Genomic DNA, 24,697 nt, shown 5'->3' with positions numbered 1-24,697 from the left:
TTCAGTGTCTGACATGAGATCATGTGCAGGTCCTTGATGCTGTGATCAGTTGTACTGAATATTTGTGATTCATCTGTGTAAAGCAGTGGTCCACAACCCCCAGCCCTCGGACTGTTTCTGTTCTGTGAGACATTTGTTTCTGGGCACACAAAGAGAAAATAATTTATAAAAACTATTGATTATTAATGTCTACCGGGTTTTATTTTGGAAAAAAAAATCACATTTTCTCTGAGGTACATTTGGCTTGACATGTTTAGACATTTCAAGTTTTCTAAAAAAAATAAACATATAAACTAGCAATATGATTTATTTTAATGTTTTTTAAACAAAAGGCAGGTCAATGAATATAATGCCGACATTAAACTGGTTAACATTGTGTCACATCTTAACTGTATAAAAAGTGTTATTAACTAATGATCTGAGGTCGATAAACAACTGTCTGATACTGAAGTATCTAAAATATGTTTCTCTGAGAAGATCAAATGCTTCTTCACAGAGAAAGGGTGCATTTTAAAACAGATCTTTCACATCCATCCATTTTTCTTTTCCTCTGGGACACCTGTAATGTAACACTTGAAACTTTGTACAAGGGGTTCAACTATTGTGGGTTGCACGAAATCATACTTAAACAGGAGCTTAAAGCGGAGGAAATACATTGGTTGGTATGAACAAACTACAAAAGATCAATGACAAGTACATTTTAAAGTAACAATATTATTATTATTTTTTTTTTTAGAATCCCTTATTTGTCCCACGAGGGGAAATTCGGTAGTGCTTTTTACAGCCATTCACACATACTGATGGGGGTAGGCTGCACACCTGCGCCAAGTCTACCATCAGGAGCAATCAGGGTAAAGTGTCTTGCTCAGGGACACAACGACACAAGCTTGTCTGGAGCTGGGATTGAACCTGCAACCTTTTGGACTGCAGGCAACCACTCTACCATCTGAGCTATGACGCCATATTCTTATATATTTTATCATACAGTTGGTGTATTGTTGTTTTCTTGGGTTGAACGAATGTTTAAAGGTAAAACTGTCTTTACTGCTGGGATTTTCACTCTGCCAGTAAAATACTTTCACACAGTATAGTTTCATATCAGAACGCCTCTTTTTAATAGTTTCTCAAATCAGTGTGTTAGCCACAGGCAGATGAAACTTCCAAGAATAAACTGTTTCTCCGGCTCTGGAAAACAGACTTATTGATGTGATATATGCAGTGATCAAACCGGTGAAATATCTAAGAGTGGAAGATAGTTTTCTTAGAACTTTGTGGACTTTTATTTATTTATTTGGTGGCAGTAGCGCGGATGACAGCATTTCTCTGTTCCTGCTGGACGAGGCAGAGACGCGTCTTTATGCCCCAGTTTGAAATAGCTACTGTTTTAGTTGCCATAAATATTAGACAAAGTCTTCATTGAAAACTGTCCCCCCAGGGGAAAAGACAGAAGCCCTCAGACCAAAATACCACATAGCCCAAGATCACATAGACGGGGAGGCCTATTTAAACATGTTTATAGTAAAGCAGTGGTTGATTCACCACGAAAAAAGTGGATCACAGCTTTTTACTATCAACTAAGCTGCAACTATGTTTTTATTAGCATGTTTTTAGAATTAGAACCATCGTCATTAATCTTATTTTTAAAAGCAAATTTAATTTGGATGTATTCACCCGTATGCAGCATAAAACTAATAGAAAATATACATCCACAAGTAGCTTTGGCCCAGAAGAAGCTGTGTGTTGATCTTGTCGCTCTGTAACGCCGACATGTCATGAGACGTGGTGAATATTAACTGTCAAATTGTTGATATTGGCTGGTTGGTGTCCTGGAGAGTAAATAAGATTGATGTATGTCATTTCTGTAAAACTCAAGAGTAAAGCTGCTCTACTGGTCAAGGTCACACACCATATCCTTTTTAAAGATCACACTTTTATTTGGGTCACCAAACGATATATTAATCAGGCATATTCATAATTTTATGATCCAAACAGAGGGGAAGAGTTTGAACAACCATTGAACTAAATGGGTTGAATTGAATGATCCTAACTACAATAGTTTATTAAATTGGTTTAAGGAACTTTCAATTTTAACACCACAACCTTTACATATAATTGTTGTTTGTTACGTAGGAATTTTGGGCAAAAGATAGATTTGTAATGAAGTTTAATTAATACTATTGTGTGAACAAATTTACAAAAAAACAAACACTTAATTGAAATATACCTAAGATTGTCCAAAGAAATGGCACGTGGGCCACATTATACATCAACAACCTCAATCCCAATTGACCAGTAGCCCCTAGAATAAAATACTTTTTTTTTAGTGTTTTGCTAATCTTGTTTTGGTTTTGCTGATTTGCCATTGATATTTTATCATATTATCAACTGACCACCAATTCAAAACAACTAACAAATGAAAATATATTTGAGTCATCCTCGTCTTAAGTGTCTCTTAGTTGTTAGCCATCATTATAAAGTATTATCAACCAATATAAAGTCTTAAAATTGACATTATACTAAAATTGGTAGTGCAAGTCACAGATAATGCTTTGGCCAGCTAGTGGCTGACTGCAGACATACAGGGGACCACATATGGCCTGACAAGAGGTCAGTTGAGTCCTCAGTTGTTCAATTTGTCAAATACGGAATTTACAACAGCCTAATAGGTAACTAATGATCATTGCAGTGAATAGCGGTTGATAAGGCATATTCATTTTTTTTTTTATTATTTACATAAAATGTTAATAAAAGCAAAAACCGCCATTTCTGTATTTAAATCAAGCTTTGAGGAAATGTTGATATTGAAACAAGGAATGAATGATAACATCAGGAATACCAAAAGTGCACATTCTCCACCTAATTTTAATGTGCTATTAAATGTTGCTTGCCCATCGACCTTATTTAAATGTGAAAATGTATTGTATTAATCACATTAAAAATGGTTTAAAAAAAAGTATCTAAATATATAATAAAATAAACAACATTGTAAATAAATAATATTAATTAGAATTCCCAATTTGGGTGAGACAGAGCAGTTTGGAGGAGCTCAGCACTCTCAGAGTGCTTTTCTAGTTTTTTGTTTGGCGCCCTCTGCACTTAACTGGATGAAAGAGTGCCATAAGATAAAACTTGAGCAGTGAGTCTGGTTTTACTGCGTCATACTCTGTGATTTTGCTGTTTCAAGATTACCAAACTATTATTTTAATGTGATAAGGCAATCTAATTTAGCTCAGATGCAATGCCAATAGAAAGAAGCCACATGGTTCTACGGGTTAAATGAGTTGAACATCTTCAGTCACCCTGGATCACCTGACCTCAATACAGCCATGTGTTTAAAACTTTTAAAATTACCACGTTAGCTCCTCTACTTCCATTACTTTTAAAGTACCTGGCGAACTTTATTTACGTCTTTCTTAAGTGCATCTGAGCTGTGAGCAGCCCTCCAGCCCAGATGCCATATTTAGGATCCAAGTGTGAGGAGATGTCAGTAAAATGGAGCCTGCGCTCATATTCTAATGAACATTTCCAACCTTCATCCCTCCCACTTCCAACCATTCACTCACTTCTGTACAACAAATGGACAGAAAAAAATGCAAGAGGCAAAGAGAGACAGAGAGAAGGAGAAGAAAGGGAGAGGGAGGAGAGAAGAGGGTGACCAAAGTGAGGGAGGAGGGAGGGGGAAACGGCGTATGCTTGTATACAACCCTGATTTCCATTTTTTTCCCAACTCGTAATGTATTTAATTCAAGTGAAACGTAATCATGACGTGTCGTGTCATTAATCTCCTCGCCGCCTCTCCCGTAAGTACACCGAGTCTTTACTTTCCACATATCTCCTAGAAGCCTGTTTATCTGCTCCTAAATAACCATCCACCGGCATGTTGACACTTTTAGACACATCGCTGATCAAACATTTCCAAAAATCGCATTTAAACGCCTTTTTTTTTATTCCTGTGATGCTTGAATAATGGCTTTTCGGCTCTTCCGCTCACTTGCTCAGATGCATGTCTGTCTAGTTTCTGGCTGTGTTTGGCATGTAGCATGTACGCGAGCGCGTGTGTCATGTATGTTGGCCGGTGTGCGCGCGCGTGGCCAACATGCGTGTGGCTCGCCGCTGCCTTCCAGAATACGTTTTTTTTTAAAAAGAGAATAAATCGGATTTTTTTTGTTTTAGTTTCCAGCGAGGAAACCACTTTAAAATGGTCGCAAGTGCACTAAAAGTCAGTGGGAGTCGCCCAGGAAAAAAGACAAATGTGCGTAACTTTAATCAACTTATATACGGAGTCGATTTAAGATGTTTGACGGGTTTTTTAAAACAGGCTCGTCGTTTGTTCACAACTTCTCCTGGCGACCCACGGATAGAGGTCATGTCGAGAACGCTTTTAAAGTGTATTTTGAACTCATTTGAGGAGGCTGCGATGAGCTTGACTAATTCTTTTGTTGCGCGGTGTCGTTGAGATGAACGCCGCCACTTTCACCTGCGCCATCCGACCCTCGGAAACACCAACCTTTACATCCACCTGGCTTTTACTACGATGTTTACTACGTTCCGTGTAGTTGTATTTGGCCACCTATGAGTCAGGAAGTAGCGTGACAAGTGTGGGAAAACCCCGCCACCGTCGTCGATATATAAGTTTCAACGCGAGGTTTAAATCCGCGTATTTGTCACTTTTTTTTTTTTTTGCTCAGCGTTGATCAAAAATGTCAGGAGATTGTAGATGAAATCCACGATGGCACTTTTCTCCCCCTCTCGCGTCCTTTGCCTGCTCGCTCGCTCCTCTTTCCCCTCCCTTAATCTTTTGTATAGAAAATTTAAGAACAAAATGGAGCAGGGGAGAGAGCGATAGATGACACGCCACCCCGACTTCCCCCAAACTACACTCTTTTATCACTCTGCGTTTTTGGGGTGACCGTGTGGAGCCAGGGCTGGTGTGCTTGACGAGGGCATTGTTTGTTGCTGGTTATTCCTTCCATTAATGTGCTTCTAATTGAGATGGCCGCGGGAGAGAAGAGGGGAAAGAGCGACTGAAAATGGTTGCACGTTATTGACGCACATCATCAGGGCAGGAAATTCCTCCTGAGATAAGACGCAGATGTGTCATCTCTCATGCCCAAAAACGCCTTTTGTGGATACGGGGAGATGTATTTGAGATCCTGAAATGCCCTATATTTCAAGCAAAATCTAAGACTTATTCTGCAGAAGTGGGTTGACACAGCTGGCGTGTCCTATAATCAGAGGTGTCACACTGACTCCTAAAATAGAAATAGTCCTTTAATAGAATCTATAATGATATTTTAACAGATTCTTTCACAATAAGGTCCTACATAATGAAAAACATTTTATTTCCAAGATGAAGGTTGTTACAATATGCCTTTGCTGCCTCTAAAATATGAAATTTAATTCTATTTGAGTTGAATACAGATTTTTGAAAGTACACTGTCGAGAAGTTTCAGGGGATCTTTTCAAAGTTTGTCCAGTTTCCTACTACACATTGACAAAGGGTGGCCCAGGGGCCATGTGAGGCCCTTTGACTGTATTTATCCAGCCCTCATGAGGTCAGAGTAGAACATGTAGAAATTGATTTTGAAAGCTCTTAAGATCATATTTAGAAAAAAAAGGTTTGTAAATATTGTATTGGCATATTTAGGTTTATTTCTTGTTGATCTTCTTTTTATTTCTTTTTCACTTTCTTACTTTTAAGGTTCTTTCATCGTATTTTGGTGTAACTTCCCTCATCTCTCATACTCCTCATGAAATAGATTATGTTTTTATCATTGCGATAGTGTTCCACATGGATTTAATTAAAAAGAAATCCCTGAAAGAATAACATGGGACCTTTTAAGGAATGGCACTCAGGAATCAAGCCACGTATCATAGTCATTCCAGGCTGTCAATGATGTAACGTTGATTTTTTGATTGAGGAATTGATGCTTAAAGTTTCACTGTCAGACATGGGTGAGATAGAAATATGCTACTCGCAATGTTATCTTTTCTTGCCGAGCCAAGCGTTGTTGGTAAGCCAGGTACACTGCTGTTATTTATTTAAAACTGACCTTTTAAGATTGAAGATGAAACGGACCCAAGTAGATAGACCGCCCATTTCTTTATCCATCCAGAAAAACATGATAATATATTGTTATGACATTAATAAACACGACATCAATAATAAAATGCTATTACATTACATTCTGAAAAAAACTGACGTGATCTGGACAGATATGGTTAATCTTTTTGTTTTTCATTATTTAATTTACACCTTAAGACTTATACTTTGACATGATTTGGTCATTTTTGCATTCTATTTTTTCCTTAAATTGTTTTAATTTGCATAAACAGTCATGTCAAAGATTACAGATTGTTGGTAGATTTCTTGCCTGGATTTAATTGTCTTAAAGTAATGTGAACATTTCCTTGTGGCTCGTGTGTAGCTTTTTTTCCATTCTTACTCAGCATCTGAAGTGAGTTGCGCTTAACTCTCATCTCACGAGCTGATGGTGAAAGCGAGCTTCAGCTGAACCACCAGCAGCAGTCGCAAGGTTAAGTGTCTTGATAGCATGTGTCAAACTCAAAGCCCAGGGGCCAAATCTGACCTAACAAGTTATCTTATATGGCCTGCCAGGTGGTTTGTAGTAGATTAATGTTAATTTCATGATCTGTAAAGATATGATAAGGGACAAAGATTATTGAATGCTACAATTATACAGAGCATTCCAATAACAGTAAACTGATAAAAAATACATTTATTTTGGGAAGGAAAAAAAACACAAAGATAATTAAGATAAAGTAACCTCGAAAAAATACATTAAAAAAATTAATTCTTGATTCACCTGAAAAACAATATTTGTTTATTGTTGTTACCTACCTTGACCTTTAGAACAAATTATTTTCATTCTCACATTGACTTTTATCCCTGGCATGTAGTTAGTGAAGCAATAGAATAAACACACAATACACACTAATTTATTATAAAATTAGTGGTTTGGCGTCGGTTTGTGTTATATAATTCAAGGTATTTATTTAGACTTAATATCTACTGGGTTGGTAAAGAAAGGATCAATGACATACAGAAAACATTCTGGCCATGTTAAAAACAATGAAAAAGAAAACAGTTTTCGCCAACATTAAGATAAAAGCAGTTCTTTCACTACAAGATGTATTATTTTAAATGGATTAATGGTTTGTGTGTTGGACCAACCACGAGAAGAGTTATACACCCTCAATTCAACTTTTGCCTTGTTCCACTTTGTAGGGGCCATGTTTTGGAAGGGAATCTTTCCTTTTTTCAAGCCAGTTCCTTCAGTTGGATCCTTCCCCGCCCAGCGTTATTGACCATCCCCTGTACTGACCACTGGTCCTGTCTCGCTACAAGCCCAGCAAAAGGTCAAATCATTAGAGAGCCAATACAAAGAGAGAGTGAAGGTGTCTAAAGAAACTAATAATTGATTGGCTTTTTGATGTTCGTGTCCAGACTGTGATATAATAATTGATATATTTGCCGACCGTGGATGCAGATTCAACTGCTGCAATATTAAACACGTATATTCTACATTAAGAATGAGCCTGTAGGTTTTCATTCACATTTGTGTGGCCTTACTGTGTTGGAGAAGAATTGTAGGCTCCCTCAACCAGCACCGCCTCCACCCCTTTTTTAGTGTACTTGAGGGGGCCCATACAGCCCAACCAGGTGGCTAAGCAAGAAAAAAAATATGCCGTGGAGATCAAGAAAGAAAGGCAGAAGTAGGCAGAGTGAAAGAGTGAAGTGAAGCACCAATCAAGTCTTCTGATTGATATAATTGGGTCATTAGTGCGCTGCGGGAGAGGCACCTGCTCGCCCTCACTTCGGCAGAATCTACTGCATTGTGAAATTTTGAGACTGTTGAGAGTTCTACTTGCTGCTCCGGATTAGAGTGTATTTAGAGAATTAGGCTTTACTTTAAATAGTGAAGCAATTGTTTTGAGGCCATGAGGTGAATTATAAATGAAAAGGTACGTACAATAGTATTCTTGTAGTAGATGGAGTTAACATGAACGGTAAGGACAATAACAATTCATTTAGTCAATAGAATCCAACCAGAAAATAAACTTCAGCCAAAATATATATGCATATAGATGATTAGGATGTTTTCATCAACTTTAAATGTAGATTCTAGATCCTCCTAGACAACAGGCATGATGAAGACTTGCCATCAATTTGCCTATATAACCTGAATAGGGATCAGGGTGTTTCTAGTTGGCACCTGACAAATAGGCAGCTTTACTTCATCGTCCAAGATTTTTTGCATCGAATTTAGAGATTCGTTATTAGACTTGAATTTGTCATGTGTCACATTCATTGTGTTGGTAGTCCGGTTAGAAATAAATAAATCTAATTTGAAGTGATTAAAATTGGAAGCTAAGTGTTCTCCCGGAGTGAACCTGAGTCCTTTCTGTGTTGAGTTTGTTGATCCTTCTCTTGCCTGTGTGGTTTTTCCTTCAGGAACTCCAGTTTCCTCCCCCAAACTAAAAACATAGAAAGGTTAATTAATAACTTGTTCATAGATTGTGAGTGTGTACATGGATGGTTTTCTTGTCAGTCCCAAGTAGCGCAAAAAAGACCTAGTTATGAAGAATAAAGGGAAAGAAAATTAATGATATTGAAATCATAGAACAGTTAGGCATGCTTTTTCATTTGGATTAACAGTTTACATTTCTACATTAAATCCACTTTCCAACCCTTCTTTATTGCATATAAATACAAACCTATTTGGAATTTTCCTTCTACTGTGCTGCAGAAATTACTTATTAGAAGCATTAATAAAGTAATGCTTCGTTCCCGTTGTTGGAGAAAATAAGTTTGAAATGTTCTTGTTTATGTTTTATCAAATATATATAATTAAAAAAAATGATATCATGACAAAATATTTCCCTGAAGACTGTGCGCTCATTGTCAAATAGAACTGAGATTTCTGGCCAATCCAGGCGCACAATGACCTATTTATTATTTACAACTGTGTAGTTATAAATAAAGTTGTCAATTATTCACTTGAGATATTTGATAGTTCCCAGTTACGTACTTATTTTGGGACATATATTCATAACCATCTAAGACAATCTTATACTTTCATGTTCACAGTCGAGTCCCAATTAAAATGGTACATTTCGTTTCTCTATTATTCTATTATTATACAATCATTTTTCCCACTCAGAAATAATTTCCTGTTTCTTATTGGTATCTGCAAAAGTATTAAATACATTTTTGCTAAGAATTGAAAAAAGCTTTTAGAGCACAGTGGATACAAATGTCAAAACATTGCGTGGGTTTTCTGCCCAACATTTCTAAGTCACATTTGTACGTCCGGATGTAATTTACAGCAAAAAAGAACAAAAATGTTTATACTCTTGACTTGTCATGAGTGTTTATGTGGATCCCATGTTATATAGTTATTACTCAGGTTGTTACGTAGTCTGATTCATGTCACACACTCTCTGACGTGCACTTAAAGTGAAGTGTCTTTGAAAGTCCGACTAGAAGGAGAACACATGCACTGTAAATTTCCCCAGGGTATCACCCCGTGTTACTCTATTCTATAAAGGTTCTCACATGTCTCTTATATGTGCTTTCTGTATTCCACAAGGGGGGCGCAGTGTGGGGTGAGCCGCCCTGGAGCTCCTGGTGAGAGCCTTGCTCAGTGGCACTTAATGGCTCACACAAGTGTAATTTTTAACAAATAGATTTGTCTGCTGTTGTCATAGTCGGGATGTTTGCTTGCTTCAGTCCGATTCCTCTCCACCGTCGTTGCTCAAATCAGTGGAGCCAGCAGCGTTTTTCACCCCTCATTGGTCCAGACACAGCATGACCCGGTAACTCTAAAGGAGGTTCTTGTTTCCTTGCTGAGGTGCCCTCACTTCCATATTTGCTCACCGAAGATTTGGTGAAGTGGCACCGCTCGCGTCTCAGCACTTAGTGAGAGTCAAACATATAAGGTTCGGGGGAGGGAGGTTTATCTAGGCCAGCGAAATACACTTTATATTTAAACAAACATTTCATAATCTGCCCCTCCAGTATCTGATGAAACACCGAACAATGTGACATTCTCCAGTGCTTTGAAAAAAAGAAATACAGTCGTCCGGATGTCGTCTGAAGAATTTGATGTGAGTGAAGCCAATAAATAATTTGTTGTCTTTACGCTAAACAACAAGCAAACACACTGGATTTGATGCAAGAACAAGAACATGAAGAGGCCTGAAAAGAGAAAACCTGCATGGTTTAGTCAAATGTTGCAAGTTATTTCAAAATTCTATTAAGGCACAGCACGTAATTATGAAGAACATTTATCGACATCGTCAAGAAACAGTAGGAAACAATCTTCCTTTGAGCATCAATTGACACTCTACCGATAAATATTTAAAAGTATGTTGGAGTTAGTCGTAACATAGGCAAACAAGTATATTTGATTTTACAACAAAAGCACAAACAGTGACAAAGCTATGGCTCTCTATTCTTGATGTAAAACACAAAAGTCAAACCCATGGTCCTAGGGCCCAATCCAGCCATGAAATGATTTGCCCCAAATCAAAGCAGATTGATGTCCATGTTGCTATTGCATCTAGTAAAATATCAGTGTTTCAGATGAACCAAAAAGCAATTATAATTTGCATAATAAGACTTTGAATCAATTAAACCTCAGATTCTTATGAACCATACATGTCTTCAGTGCCATGTCAAGATGATATATCTTTGAAATGGTCAAAACACATCAGAATGTACCGAACATGTCAATCGGGTTCAAGAGAATTCCTAGAACTCCAGTGGCATGACTTCCCTCCATCCATGCTGGATGGATAAGAGTAAAGAGAGGGAGGACGCAGGGGGAGAGAAAGTTGGAAAGAAATTTAAGGGTTCAGGGAAAGGTGAACTTAAGGAAATGAAAACCGTCTGTGGGGAAGTTCGCCACGTGACCATGTGATAAAAACCACTGGGCCAAATTATACAGTACGGCACACAGAGCGGTCTTTGCTCTTCTCCGACCGCCGCCACTCATCCTCGAGGCTACGCATTCAAAGTATCACCAACACATCACAAAGGAATTACCACCTCGCGCACATGAGCACACTTTGAATTCAAATTCATTCAATAATGATAATAATGCATTCTAAAAATGCTACACTGTAAGTTCATTAAAATGGCAAATAATGTGAAAACCCGACTCGCTCACATGTTTCAAATGTCATGACCATGATTACTTTATAAAGATCTCTATATAATATCTCGATGAATGAGAGGTTACGAGAGCTGAGTCCATTATGATGTAATAATGTGTTCACTCTTTATACAACGTGTCCCTTTGGAGGCAGGGACTTACAGAATTGATGACGCAGGGCGACAAACCTCGACACTTCAACCGACACCAATCACCGAAGAGTGGCTGGGGTTATGTTAAAAATATTTTAGATTTAATCTCCAGAAGGTAATTCAGCGGCCGGGGTTTAAATACGTGTTCTAATGTAAATATTTTAATAAAAAGAGAGTTTTGTACAAACAGACACATGATACAGTACAGTACAATAGAGACACTCCAAAAACATTAGTATACAGTTTAAGACCTTTTTAATTGTTTTAATAAATAAAACGTCTCAGTACAAACAGATTGATGAAAATTTCTTGTCGCTGACTACACAGTGAGTGATCTGACTTAGTGCCTGACAACGCCCAGAGCTGCCATATATACTTAAAGGGTACTTCACAAACAGAGTACTTCCTGCCCACACATGCACACAAACATTAAACTTCCACACCCTCACATTTATAATTACGATGTGTAGCATCTCAACATGTACGGACCTGGCTCTACATCACTTCATAGATATTTACATAATGACATCAAAACAAAGCCCAAATAAACTTGTCTGAACACATCCTGCTCTTTGAATCTCTCCATGATTATTTATCAGCGACTCACACAAAACTCTACCTTTTTAGGTTTATTAATAGGGTACCTTTTCCTCAAATATAAAGAAGACATTTAAAGTCAGTCATTGTTTAATATCTGTATAATAAGAGCTTTGTGTCAAATACCGACAGTGCTGTGATGGCAACAACCATAAGACACACACAGACTATATGTTGTTAAACTGTCATTATAAAGTCAGTTGTTGTTGTGACAGCAACTGTTGAATCCAGTTTAATCTGGACCTTGTAGTTACATGTCAACACTTATAAAGGTCTCTAAAGTGGAAATCCTGCTCATCGGTTCCCATAAAACATATCCAAATCATGTCCTGGAAACACTGGTTGTAGGTTCCATTCTCATCAAACTCCTACATTGGAGATAAGAGAACATTTCTTTTGTATTTTCTTTGAGTTTTACATCAGGCGCACCATTTACATAAGCATTTTCATCAAAGCAAATCAGTCACATTAGTCTTAGCTTTGATCGAGAAGCAACCTCCTGAATGTTTCTCCTGCACAATCTTTTTTTTTAATGGGGAAGAAAAGAATATATATATTTGTAGTGATGGTGGTGTTGTTTACGTTATGACTAGTTATGAATTTCTCTACTGCTCCGTGTTACTGAATAATCTCAAGTTCCTGCTAGTGTTACCACAACCTCATTCCTTAACTGAACCTCGAGCATGTTAGCATCACATTTTGAATGGAATTTCATCATATGCTTTTCATTAATAAAAGAAATGATTGGTATTTCAGCTGATCTAGGAAAGGAGAGACGTTTGATCCCTGAATCCTAGACATCTTAGCTACTCCTCCTCTGTCCTCGCAAAACAAAAGCTGATAAATTAGTGTGCTGGGATTAAATGTATTTTCTGACGAAGTTTATATGTGTTGCCTCACGCGCTCTGCTGGATTCCAATCAAATTCCTGTCAGTCACCTGCCCCCTACACCTTATCCCCCCCTCAATCTATCCAAATTTGCCTCAATAGCTTGTCTACAGCCACGGTCACGGGGGAACAATGCGCTGGATTCATATGATAATGCCATCAGACCACGTTTCCTTTTTTTTTGCTGCCTTTGTATATCACTCTCAGTCAGATTTACATTTCTGACTGTTAAACATCCTCACGTCCTTTGCCCTGAATATTCACTCCACCTCTTCTCATTTTCTGCTTCTCTCTTGTTTTTTTTTTTTATTCTTCTCTTGTTTCCCCTTCAACCCATGTTGGCAATCACATGAAACCGCTTCCATTCAAATGGCTTCTGACTGTGACTTTTTTTTGGTTTGTAACAGCACCGTCTGTATCCCTCTGACTCTTTCTTTTCCTCTGTCTGCCTCTTTTTTCTCGCTTTTGCTCTTCGCCATGTTGGCAGGGCCCAATCTACCAGCTGATATCAGCATTCCCTGGCACCAGGCCAACTGGCAACACTGCAGGAGAGAAAGAAAAAGGGAGAGAGGGAGACAGAGAAGGGGGGAATGAAAGAAATTAGTGAATAATAGACAGAGGGAGCGAGCGAGAGAATAAGAGGGGGATGGGAAGGATCAGGGAAAGCAAGAAAGACAGAAGAGAAGGAGAGAACAACAATAGTTAAGACTGAGTGTGTGTGTGTGTGTGTGTGTATGATTGATGTGGTGTGATATCCCTATGAGTCATTGCCGAGCTAAAATGTCAACTGGCTACATGGCAATCTTTGTCATTCAGCCTCACTCCCTCACATAGACATATGCACAAATCAAACAGATCATGTAAACACATATGTGCAGGGAGAGCGCCACGTACACACAAATGTGGACAACACACCTGCGCGCGCAGATGTTCTATTGTTTTACCGCCATGATTGATGACCTTTTGTTTGGTTACGGGCGACTCTGCCAGCTCCAAACTCCAAATAAATGATTCAGAAAATCTCTGCATGAATCCAGTAAAACGCTCTGTTCTCAAATATTTGGGCGTGAGCTGGTATAGAAACTCAACTCCCTTTTCTACAAGTTCACGACCTTATCTGCATATTGTGTCCTCGTTTCATGATATTTGATAAAGGCGTGGAGCAAAAGTACCTACAGCAATATACGGAGCACAGAAATGTTGCTTCTTTTCTTTTGAACATCTTATTTTTGAGGTCACCGTTAAGTCGGGTCTCGGCAAAACACTCCAGGATTTTATTGTTCGTCGGCGTGTGTATTAAGGATGGAACGACACGTGTTTTTTCTAACTCATTGTTAGTGCTTCTAGTATTGAAATAAAAGACTTATACTGTTACTCAACTTCAGTGCTATAAACAGTTGCGTAAGGAGCGTCAAGATCAAGAGAACCACACCTGCATCATTACCAATAAGGGATGAGCCTAGATGCTGTGTGTGTGTGTGTGTGTGTGTGTGTGTGTGTGTGTGTGTGTGTGTGTGTGTGTGTGTGTGTGTGTGTGTGTGTGTGTGTGTGTGTGTGTGTGTGTGTGTGTGTGTGTGTAGTTTGTGTACACTATTTAAGTGCAGACTCACTGACTTAAGCCGGCTACTGTACGAGTGTACAGGAAGGGTGTGTGGGGAAGTCCAAACATTGCGCACCCATCCTGTTTGGGACAGTCCATGTCCTGTGGTATTGCACTTAACAGCTAAACAGACACAGATGCATTCTAACACTTTGGATAATCACCCCATATGGGCCGACAGTATGTTAGGAGCGCTGGGTGAAAGCATGCGGGCGGTAGAACAGGTGCACGCCACATTCAAGAACAGGCAAAACACCAACGCAGACTCAAGTGTAAGTGGAGATCAAGTGAAAAGTGCTTGTTACTGCAAGTCGAGATAAATTAGATCATTAAAATGATGTTTTTGACAGAGGTTCCACCTGTTATTATATTATTATTTGTATTCTTCACTCGTATATAAAAAAATAACCATCGTCTTACCTTTTGTCCCCAGAAGCTGCCAGCAGGTGGGCGCCACAGAAGGGTGAACCCCCTGGACACTAAAGTATGGCATTGCACCTCAAATGCTGATGGTAACGCTCATCTTTCTATCTAAAACTGTGAGCTAAAATCAAACATCATTAGGACCAGTCTTCTTATCACATTCTATGTGATGTTTATATTTGACTTTTTTTACAACATCTACTTGAAACATACTCCATGATCTGATGACTGACTACTAGGAATACACACTTCACATGTACTTCCTGTTTACCTACTGAAACCCTGCACCCCAGGATATGACAGCTGATACTGTATTCACATTTCAGAATAAAATTCCAAAATACATGTTTTCTCATTCCTAAAGATACATTACGAACAGTGCTGGTGTTATCATTACATTTTAGGAATGTTACAAAAACAACCAAATTACAATTTGAAACATTTTAGAAACTAGTCTCTAGTTCCTTGTGGCATAATGATTGGACAGTAAAACTATGAGTAAAGATAATAAAAGTATCAACCATGAAGACATACAGGAATGTTTTTTGTTTCGCACAAACTGTTTTCTGAGTAAACATAGTTTAGTTATCCCTATGAGTCATTGCTGAGCTAAAAATGTCAACTGGCTTTACATTTTTAGTCCTTTTCATGGCAGAAAAACAAAAATTAAAAAAGCGTCTCAAGGGGTTAAACAGGGGTGAATATGTAATCCAGTACCTAACTCACATTAGACGACTCCAAAGGTAATATGAGGTCAGTTTCATCAACATTTCAGTAAAAAGAAACTGCAAAACAAGGTCCTGTAAATAATTTATTTTACTAGATTATGTGGAACTCCAAGATTGTCTTATCTTCTCTGCACCCATTATTTAAAGTGTCTTTTTAAAATCTATAAAGTGCAAAGATATATGTGGCTAGGCAGTCACAGCATTCATGCATGTTATTGTTGGGCAGAAATTTAAATTAATAATGAATAAAGCTTGACATCTGAATTGTCACATGTTTATCTCTCTTAACATGTGCTTGTCCCTCTGTTTTCAGAAGTAGAGGATGGATTCCCCACCAGAGTGTGTGTCCGTCTCAGTTGAGCACTCCCATTCTCCCTCAACATTGCCCTCACTTGATCATAGTCCCCAGGCTTCACCCCTTAATGCCCAAATATCTCTGCACAACAGCACAGTTGCCCTGGCTGCTCAGAGCCCGGAACACTCCGTCCACAGTCCAGACACGAAACCGTACTTCCCCCTCTCTCCTTTCCATCTTCTCCAGGACAATACAAATCACATCAATGGTGGTGAAGAGGAAGACTTGGAGCTGGACGGGGTTCCTCTGTCTCCAACTCCTGCCGTGGCACTGTTTCCAGGAGGTGGACCTGAAGCAGGTTGCAGTCCAAGTTTGGACTCCTCACCCCCGAACACACCATCAGCACCACCGGTTGGGTTCGGAGCACTGGAACTGGCACTCGCTTCAGGGCAGAGTGGAAACTCCAACAATGAGTTGGACCTTCAACTCTTTCAGAAGGAGAGTCTTACAAGAGCACCACCTGGACCAGGAGGGGCATCACCTGCGCTGAGGTTTCCTTGTAATGTCTGTGGGAAAAGATTCAGATTCCAAAGTATTTTGTCTCTTCATGCTAGAGCTCACAGTCTGGACAGAGACCGCCGAGCTTCAGCTGTTTACAAGTCTGGACTCCCATCTGCCCCCCTAAAGCAGCAGCTGAAGGTGGAGAAGAACCACAAAGATGTAATCCAAAATAGTAGAAGACACACCAACCAGCATTTACTGCCAGGGTCCTTCACTCACCATCTTGGAGAGGAAGGCGTGGATAACGAGGCCAAAGGTCTTGATAATGAGCAGCTGAGCCACAAAAATTCCAAGTTTGTAGTGGACGATGGTACGCACACGTTAACACCTCCACTTACTGAAGACCCTCTGTCCGCCACCTCTCCCTTCTCTTTAAATCTATCACTCATTGCAGAGGCTGTATCTACTCCCACTGCTCCAGCTTTCCGCTGCCATGCCTGCAAAGGTAAATTCCGTACAGCTTTAGAACTGGCGCGTCATGTCCGGATCCTGCATAATCCTTACAAATGCTCACTTTGCCCATTCTCTGCAAGTCAGGAAGAGAGTCTGGCATCTCACCTGCAGGAGTGTCATCCTCCCCCTGAGATCCCGGCCCTGCCTCCATTACTTAACTCCAGGCCAGTGAATGCAACCCCAGACACTCCAATCCCAACCTCTTCTCACACCGTAGCACAGACCCAGAACAATGCACAGACCCCATCACCTACACCCGCCACCCCAACACTGCCAGCCTTTCGCTGTGAAACCTGTGGACAACGGTTTACCCAGTCTTGGTTTCTTAAAGGACACATGCGAAAGCACAAGGACTCCTTGGATCACAAGTGTCAGGTGTGTGGCCGTGGCTTTAAAGAACCTTGGTTCCTGAAAAACCACATGAAAGTACATCTTAACAAGCTTGGGCTGAAGGCTGGACTAGGATCTCTGGCAGGAGCAGGTGGTGCGGAGCAGCAGGCCAAAGGTTCTGCAAGCAGTCAGTCCCTCAATGCCGTTTACTCAAGTCTCCTATTGGCTCAGCAAAGTGGAGGACGGGGTGGACACGGTAGATCAGAACGCGGTTCAAGAGCCAGAATGGGAATGGGACCAAGCAAATCAGCCATCTTAGGTTACCTTGGGCTCCCTAGTGATGGAGGTGGAGCAAGCTGTATGGAGAGACTCCAGGCAGTGGCACAAGTAGCAGAGATGGGAAATGGGAGTGGCACCAGTTTTTCTGGAGACATGGGAAGAAACAGTAGGGCTTCTAGAGCAGGCGGGACCAGTGAAACCACAGTGCAACTGTCAGATGCAGCAGACCAGGCGACATGGTGGCAGTTGGTGGCCAGGAGCCTTGCAGCAGCTCAACAGCAGCAGCAGAGACCCAACCAGCGTGGTCAGCAAGGGACACACGGTCAACGAGGTCAAGCCCGTAGTTCAGTGATTACAGAAGCAGAACAAGTTAGAGCCTACCTGGGAAGTCTGGATCAAAGTAGGGAGTCGACACCTGTAGGGGGATCATGGGAATGCCCAGAATGTGGAAAGCTTTTCCACAGCCTGCAGCAGGTGGTCGCACATGCTCGAGTCCACACTCAACCCCCCCAGAAGGGTGGCATTGAAGAGGAGAGCGGTGGGAGTCGTAGGGGACTAGGGCAAGGAACAGGAGTGTCAGGTGAGCTGAGGCAAGAACCCAGTGTCCACAGTGGGTCACAACAAGAAAAAGCGTCTTCAGGGTTCCACTCCATCATGACGAACTTCAAAGGTACAGTACTGTTCATTTTCCAAAGATTCATTTAGAAGTAAATACGACTTACCACTCTTTATTTTTTGTATTAGTTGAAAACGGGATGCCTGCACTACCCTCGATACCTTCCGTCACAACCAGGGAACGGGTGCGAGGTCGAGGGATTAAGGATTGTCCCTACTGTGGTAAAGCATTTCGGTCATCACACCATCTTAAAGTGCACCTGAGAGTTCACACAGGTGAGAAACTCTGTGAGTTTGGAATCCCTCCTTCCTTTTATAGATTGCCATGTTCAATATCTCTATTCTGTGACATTTATTTATCTTAAATATATTCAGATTGTTTGACTTTTGGCTTCCCTTTAATGGATAACAAAATATAAATGTATTGTGTTAATGTGTATTATGAGACGTGTGTGGAAAATGATGTAGTAATGTCTTAGCATGGTTGACACGCTTTTATCAATGATATACTAAATAGAATATTTTTCTGAGTGTGCCTAAAGGTAATTAAAAAGGATTGGTGCTGTAATAACAATTCTAGACCACAATTAATGTTATTTTTATGGTCAAGAAAAGTTACATTTTTAAGTGATGACCACAGATTTTTAAAAATGTTCTTTAATTTCTTCAGTTATAAAAACACAGTGATTCTCTTTGTTCATGCTCATCTGCATTCATCAATGTATAATTTTAAGAAGAAAAAAAGATTTACTCAACGTCACAATTCAAACTTTTATGAAATACTGCCCTCATCTGGAAATAATAGTCACTACATCAAAACGCCTTGATGGTTCGTCTAATGTAATTATTACAATGTAGTAATTTTGCTAAGCATGTTCGTTTTACTGCAGATATCAAGGTTTAAAACTCTTACAAAAACACAAAATACAACTTCTGCACAAACAATAAAGTACTTTTAATTTTATTTAGTATTTAGCAACAAACACGGTCTAGAAAGACACTGATAACAAGGTCAAAGGTCTTTATGTCTTATACCAAATGTCTAACTTTGAAACAGAACACATCATTAAGCTCTTCTACTAACTGAAGAGCCTCTTGTTGTTGTATTTGAAGTGGTACACATCTTTTCTGCACAAAAACAAGAATGGAAGTCATGAGCCAAAAATAAAGCAGACTTCAAAGCAACTGATTAGATGACCTAGTTTTACGCAGTTATGTATTTCCTTATAAAGGCCAAGCAGATGCCACAGGGACATTTTAGAAATTAAAATGGGAAGGTCACATGGTGGTATTTTTTTTATGTCCTCGGCTTGTGGCTGGATTTAAAAAAAATTACAATGTTAACATCTGTCAGAGAAGATGAAAGTGACCCAAAGACTTACAGAATGCACAACTGTGTGAAAACAGGGTGTTTTCTTGGACAGTTGAATCATGTTGGCTCTGACTTGCATTAGTTTAGTGTTATGACTAGTTAGTGTTGTTAAGATTATACCTACATGGCATTGGTTGTGCTGCCATCATGGACCAAATTTAAAGTGGTGGTCCCTAAAGCATGCAGATGGATTAAAGAGGGAAAGAGATACTGTAGGTGAGTTAAGTCTATAGCTGGATTAAGAAAAACTCTGAAGACAACTTTGTCACTGTTGAACTTCATAGTTTCTACTTAGGGTCTTAGCTGGAATATGATTTAAATTGGCCTACTAGTTTGTGTATTCTTGTTGTTATTGCTAGTGATGGTCTGATGAAGCTTCATCAGACCATCAGTAGTTTTTAGTAGTTTGAACTTCTCCTCTGTAGAAGGTGTATGACATTTCCACAACATGTGTAAAACTCATGGATCAGGGACAAAATCCAGCCCGCCAAGTCATTTAATGTGGCCCGCCAGATGGTTTGTTAAAAATAAAAGTAAATTAATGATCATGCTGACATGGTGACTTAAGAAGATGCCACTGTTTAAGGTAACCTAAGAAATGGAGATAATGATCATCAACTAAAAGAGAATTACAATAACAGAAAAACGTAGGTTGATTCTCTATGTTAAAGGCAGTTTGGTGAATATGGAATTTGTTTTGTAGAGTGCTTTTCTTTTCTGATATTATGTTCTTTATTCTCCCATTCCTCAAGGTGAGAGACCTTATAAATGTCCCCACTGTGACTATGCTGGTACCCAATCCGGCTCACTGAAGTATCACCTCCAGCGTCACCACAGGGAGCAACGCTTGTCAGGCTCCTCCAACTCTTCTGTTTCTGGAATCACAGCCTCAATCAACAGCCTGACATCTGCCAGCTCTGGATTGGTCAAGCAGCGACGATCCCAACCAAATCACTGCCCTATCAACCAAGGCCCTGCTGAAAGTCACACGTCAAGGCCTGGCCAGCCAGCTTGGCAGCTGGGGCTGCCGGACCAGCAGGAGCATCAGCAGGCCGTGGCAGCTTTAAGGGAGGTTGACCTGGAAACCCAGTACAGATATCTCTCTGGGGTGATGGGTGCACTTTACCAGGGAGGAGTAGAGGGAAATTGGATCAGGGAGTCTGTCGCCCCAAAGGCCCCTAAGGTTTCTCGCCGGAAGCCCCTTACAACGAGCCGGATGGTTCAGCCGACGAGAGACAAAGAAAGGTCTGACAATCAGGTGGGAGGGTTTGAGCCTTTGGATCTGTCTCGTCGTTCTTCTCCTGGATATGAAGGTTTTGAAGACGAAGCTGCCTTTGTTGAGGGAGACAATTTTGATAATAGAGATGGGAGGGGGGACGGTTCATCAGGGGTCAAGCTGAGTCACTGTTCTGAATGTCCATTCCGTACATCCTCTAAAGAGCTGATGGCCATGCATCTCCAGGTTAACCACACTAATAAGTCACGGCGCAAAAGAAGCTCCATATTAACCTTAGACCGAGCCCCAAAATCTGCCAAGCCACAGACAGATCAGTTAGACCTCGAATCTTTCGGAACTCTGAGACCAATGAGCGTGACCCCCACAAGGGAGTGGCCCTCTGCCCAGACACTGAATGGGCTTTCACCTGAAGCAACAGACCAGCAAGAAGACGGCTATGCTGACATCAACTCAGCTACAGCCTATCCTTTTCTCCCTGATGTAATCCACGCTAAGAAAGACAGGGATGAAGAAGAGCAAGATTTGGGTTTGGAAGAGAACAGCAGTTCTCCAGATCAGGAAATGTCTTTCACGCTTTCACCAGCCATGAGCTCCAACCACATCGTTGATGAGGAGGAACAAGTCTTAACAGATTAAGTCCTCTCGGATTTCAGCCTTTAGAGTCAGCTCAATTACAAGAATCGAGATGGGCTCAGACACTTGACAGAGATCCCCTCTTGCTTTTCTATTGGACGGACGTAGCTTCATGAAACAACCCAGTCAAAGAAACAATGGTATTCCCCTCCTGTACAAACAAGCAAGTGATCCTGTCGCATTTTTTGACTTCTTTGTGGTTACCAGTTTGATAATTGAAGAAAAGAAACATCTACCGGATCACTCCACAGTCATACATGTATTCAATAGTCAGACTTTGTATAATCCTAGACTACTGTAGAGTTACTGTGAAGAAATAATCCTCCTATAATGAGCGCTAATAAAGTCTGCACATGGATCCGTTCACGTCCGAACCTCAGCCGTTCTTATCTACAGAATGTGAGAACCTTCTCTTGACAATATATTACTGCCTGGTTTGTCTGAAAAAGTCTTTCTAAAGGTTTGTCTTATGAACAAGTGACAGAAAACTTTGTATTATTTTATTTTATTTTTCACTTTTTGTTAGTGCCTGTTCATGTACGTCGTCAACAGATTTACTGCTATTCAGCCTCTTGAGACTTTTGATAGTTTGATCAATCTATCTGATTATAGAGTTTAAAACAATTTAAGTACAGTATATTTGTGGTTCTAGGGTGTTGTGAGTCGTCAAAATGTTAAAGAAGCGCCTCTGCGAGAGATGGCGTGGAAAAAGAAAAGAAAAAAGTTGGTAATAATGTGATGTATTATTTGAAGAAAGCAAGGTCAGTAGCTGGGTTTTCATGGTTTAAGATTCCTGCAAGGTGATGCGTCTTAGTAGTCATGGAACTTAACGCCTTCATTGATGAATGGAATATAACGGAAAACAGTGTTTAAGGGCTCTTGGAACGCTGCTTGCACCTCAAACACAATCAACCATCCCTTCTTCTTAAGTAAAGTGTTACTAAAAAAAAACTTTCTTTCCCCAACAAAAAATGAAAACAAGCAGTATTCTTGATAAGCAAAATCTTAAACTTAAAGCATTTAACCTTTTTTGGGTCATTATTAAAACACTAACAATGCATAGACATCCCAGTAGATGATGTGTAGCTTTTAGACAAAAAAGGAAAAAAGGAGAATGATACTTTTTCTTTACCATATTGGGAAACGCAGAAAAAAAGGTTTTAATGTTTGTGAGCTAAGACTAGTTGCAATGTCTTTACGGAGCACTGTGCAAAGTTTATGTTTCCAAAGTAGTACGAGTTTTGACTTTATTGATAGACCAAACTTTTATTTTTCTTGTTGGAAGTGATCACTTTCTTTTGTCATTTTCTGAAAGTGTGTTTGTGTGGTTACAATTGATTTGCCCCATCGGTGCTACGAAACAATTTCTGTTTTTACCAACAAAGTTGTTATTTCTGTTTAGGTTGGTAAACTTTGATTGTAAGTTAAGAAATAAGACTCATATGTTCGCTATCCTAAATGTTGAATATTTTCCTCAGATTTAATTCATGAGCTAACTAATAGTTCACTAAGTGGTTCTGTTCATATATGTGAGGGAGATTCACATAAATGTAGTCATGGGTGGCAACTGAAGAAAAATTGATTTGTTTATTCTAGTTCCTTCAAATATACACATTCATCTAAATTGTAAAACTGTTTCTGATGAGCTGTCAATCATTGCAACCACACTTTAATTAATATTTCTGCGTTCCTTTGTCGAGCACCTTCAGTTCCTAAGTCCCTTAGTGGTGTGTCCGTAACAACTACTGTCAATGCCACCGTGCCTTCTGTTTCAAGCACTTCCTGGTGTACTTTGTATAACTCACCAAAAGCACTTAGACAATATCTGCATATTTCTCTTGTTCCTCACTACCCTCTCATCCCATCACTATTTTTCCCTCAAATCTCCTCTCCTCTTACATTTCTTAGCTCCACGAGAAATTTCGAGACAACCCAATCTTAAGATGTATTAAATTGGTCTGAATATAATTTCATTAGGTGCCAAACTATGTCCTTTGTGACTCTAAACCAAACAAAAAACAATTTAAAAAAATCCTTTCCCCAGAAATTCCTCCCTTATACCGTCTTCACGCTTTCTCTCCATCCAAGTTCCTCTCTAGTCCGTCAATGCTCTCGCCAGCACCACTTGAAGGTGACATGTACCATCTGGTATAGAGGCCTTTACTAGATCTTAATTTCCGTTTATGTGGTGTTCGTTCTATGCCGTTGAGATGGAAAAATGTTCTTCTATTGATTATTATTGTTTGGCATTAAGGTATTAAAAAAACAAACAAAAATAAGAACTGTGTTGTTGAATGTTGTACAGATAGATCTAGAAATGTTGTGTTTTTTTTGAGAGAGCCCAAACTGACGCGATGGTCCCTTCCACTCCTCCCACTGGCAGAGGGGAATAAAACAGTCTGCCAATCATTCCAGAAGTCTAATGACAAACGCGTCCTCTGCAATTACACATAAATGTGATGTTGTTCTCCAGAGGACTGAATGTACCAAACGCCTTTGAGTCAAACTCTAAATTTACTCTCAGTGGGTGAAAACATATTCATATGTTGCTTTTACGATTGAATGTATTTATTCTTATTTTGTAGACGATTTTGATCATTTGGTCTCGCACAAGCAGGATGGTGCTTTTTTCACTGTAAATGCTTCGGAAAGAAATTAATTTAGCTTTTATCTTGCTATTTGCTCAGGTTTTATTTATCGATGAGACAAAGTGGCCCAAAATATCCTAGACATTTTTTAAGTCATCTTGTGACATAACATGGTCTGAAATTTGCACTATCAGTGAAAATTAATAATCTTAATCTGCACCTTATCTCCTGGTTGAGTGTCACACCATTTTTGTTCTTTTTTTTAACTGTGGAAGGACAAATCTCTGAGGGGACGTGGCCAAGACGGGTTTGGGCTCTTGTGTAGTTGACTGCCATTGCAGTGAGGGAAAACTGATCTAACATTGTAGTTACTAATATGACTTTGTGGACAGATTTTAAAAAAGTAAAAAAGAGAAAAAAGATAATAAAACACATTAGAAACAAGTAAATGCAAACAAATGAATTCTGTGTGTCTTTTTTTCTGTCTGTGATTTTGTCTACATTTTATTCATGGAAGGATGTGTTTCATTAAAGTTCTGAATTGTGTTCAAATGTATTGTGTGTATGTGTCGCATGTGCCAATTTAAAGAGATATTCATTTAATGTAATTCAATGTGAATAACGTTGAAAATGTGGCAGAGAACCTTGTCCAACGTTACCCTCTAGTGGTTGTAGTACTAAACAGCATATTGAAGCTGTCAATAAAAATGCTATATTTTATATATCGACCAATTTTATCAAACCTTTATAGTATTTGTAAATACAA

At 39.5% G+C, this 24,697-nt stretch overlaps 1 protein-coding gene across 2 annotated transcripts; it reads left to right on the top strand.

Moving 5' to 3' along the window:
* Window positions 1-3,551: 3,551 nt before the first annotated feature.
* Window positions 3,552-24,483, top strand: znf219 (zinc finger protein 219). Of its 2 annotated transcripts, none has more exons than XM_087790078.1 (5): window positions 3,552-3,800; window positions 14,851-14,929; window positions 15,882-18,156; window positions 18,231-18,377; window positions 20,226-24,483. In XM_087790078.1, the coding sequence occupies exons 3-5, from the start codon at window positions 15,891-15,893 to the stop codon at window positions 21,344-21,346; spliced, it is 3,534 nt and encodes a 1,177-aa protein (XP_087646204.1). In that variant the 5' UTR covers window positions 3,552-3,800; window positions 14,851-14,929; window positions 15,882-15,890; the 3' UTR covers window positions 21,347-24,483. The 2 variants fall into 2 exon arrangements, with proteins under 2 accessions (XP_087646204.1, XP_087646203.1); XM_087790077.1 differs by having other exon boundaries at window positions 18,231-18,389.
* The last annotated feature ends 214 nt before the right edge of the window (window positions 24,484-24,697 follow it).

This window comes from Callionymus lyra, chromosome 4 (assembly GCF_982586985.1).
Source record: "Callionymus lyra chromosome 4, fCalLyr1.hap1.1, whole genome shotgun sequence".
NCBI lineage: Eukaryota > Metazoa > Chordata > Actinopteri > Syngnathiformes > Callionymidae > Callionymus > Callionymus lyra.
This window is presented reverse-complemented; position numbering and strand designations above follow the sequence as displayed.

Excerpts from the sequence above, each read along its gene's own strand:
- znf219 (XM_087790077.1), top strand. The coding sequence starts at position 15,891 with ATGGATTCCCCACCAGAGTGTGTGTCCGTCTCAGTTGAGCACTCCCAT. Across the intron at positions 18,157-18,230 it reads CATCATGACGAACTTCAAAG|TTGAAAACGGGATGCCTGCA; the intron begins GTACAGTACTGT and ends TTTTTGTATTAG. Across the intron at positions 18,390-20,225 it reads TCACACAGGTGAGAAACTCT|GTGAGAGACCTTATAAATGT; the intron begins GTGAGTTTGGAA and ends CCATTCCTCAAG.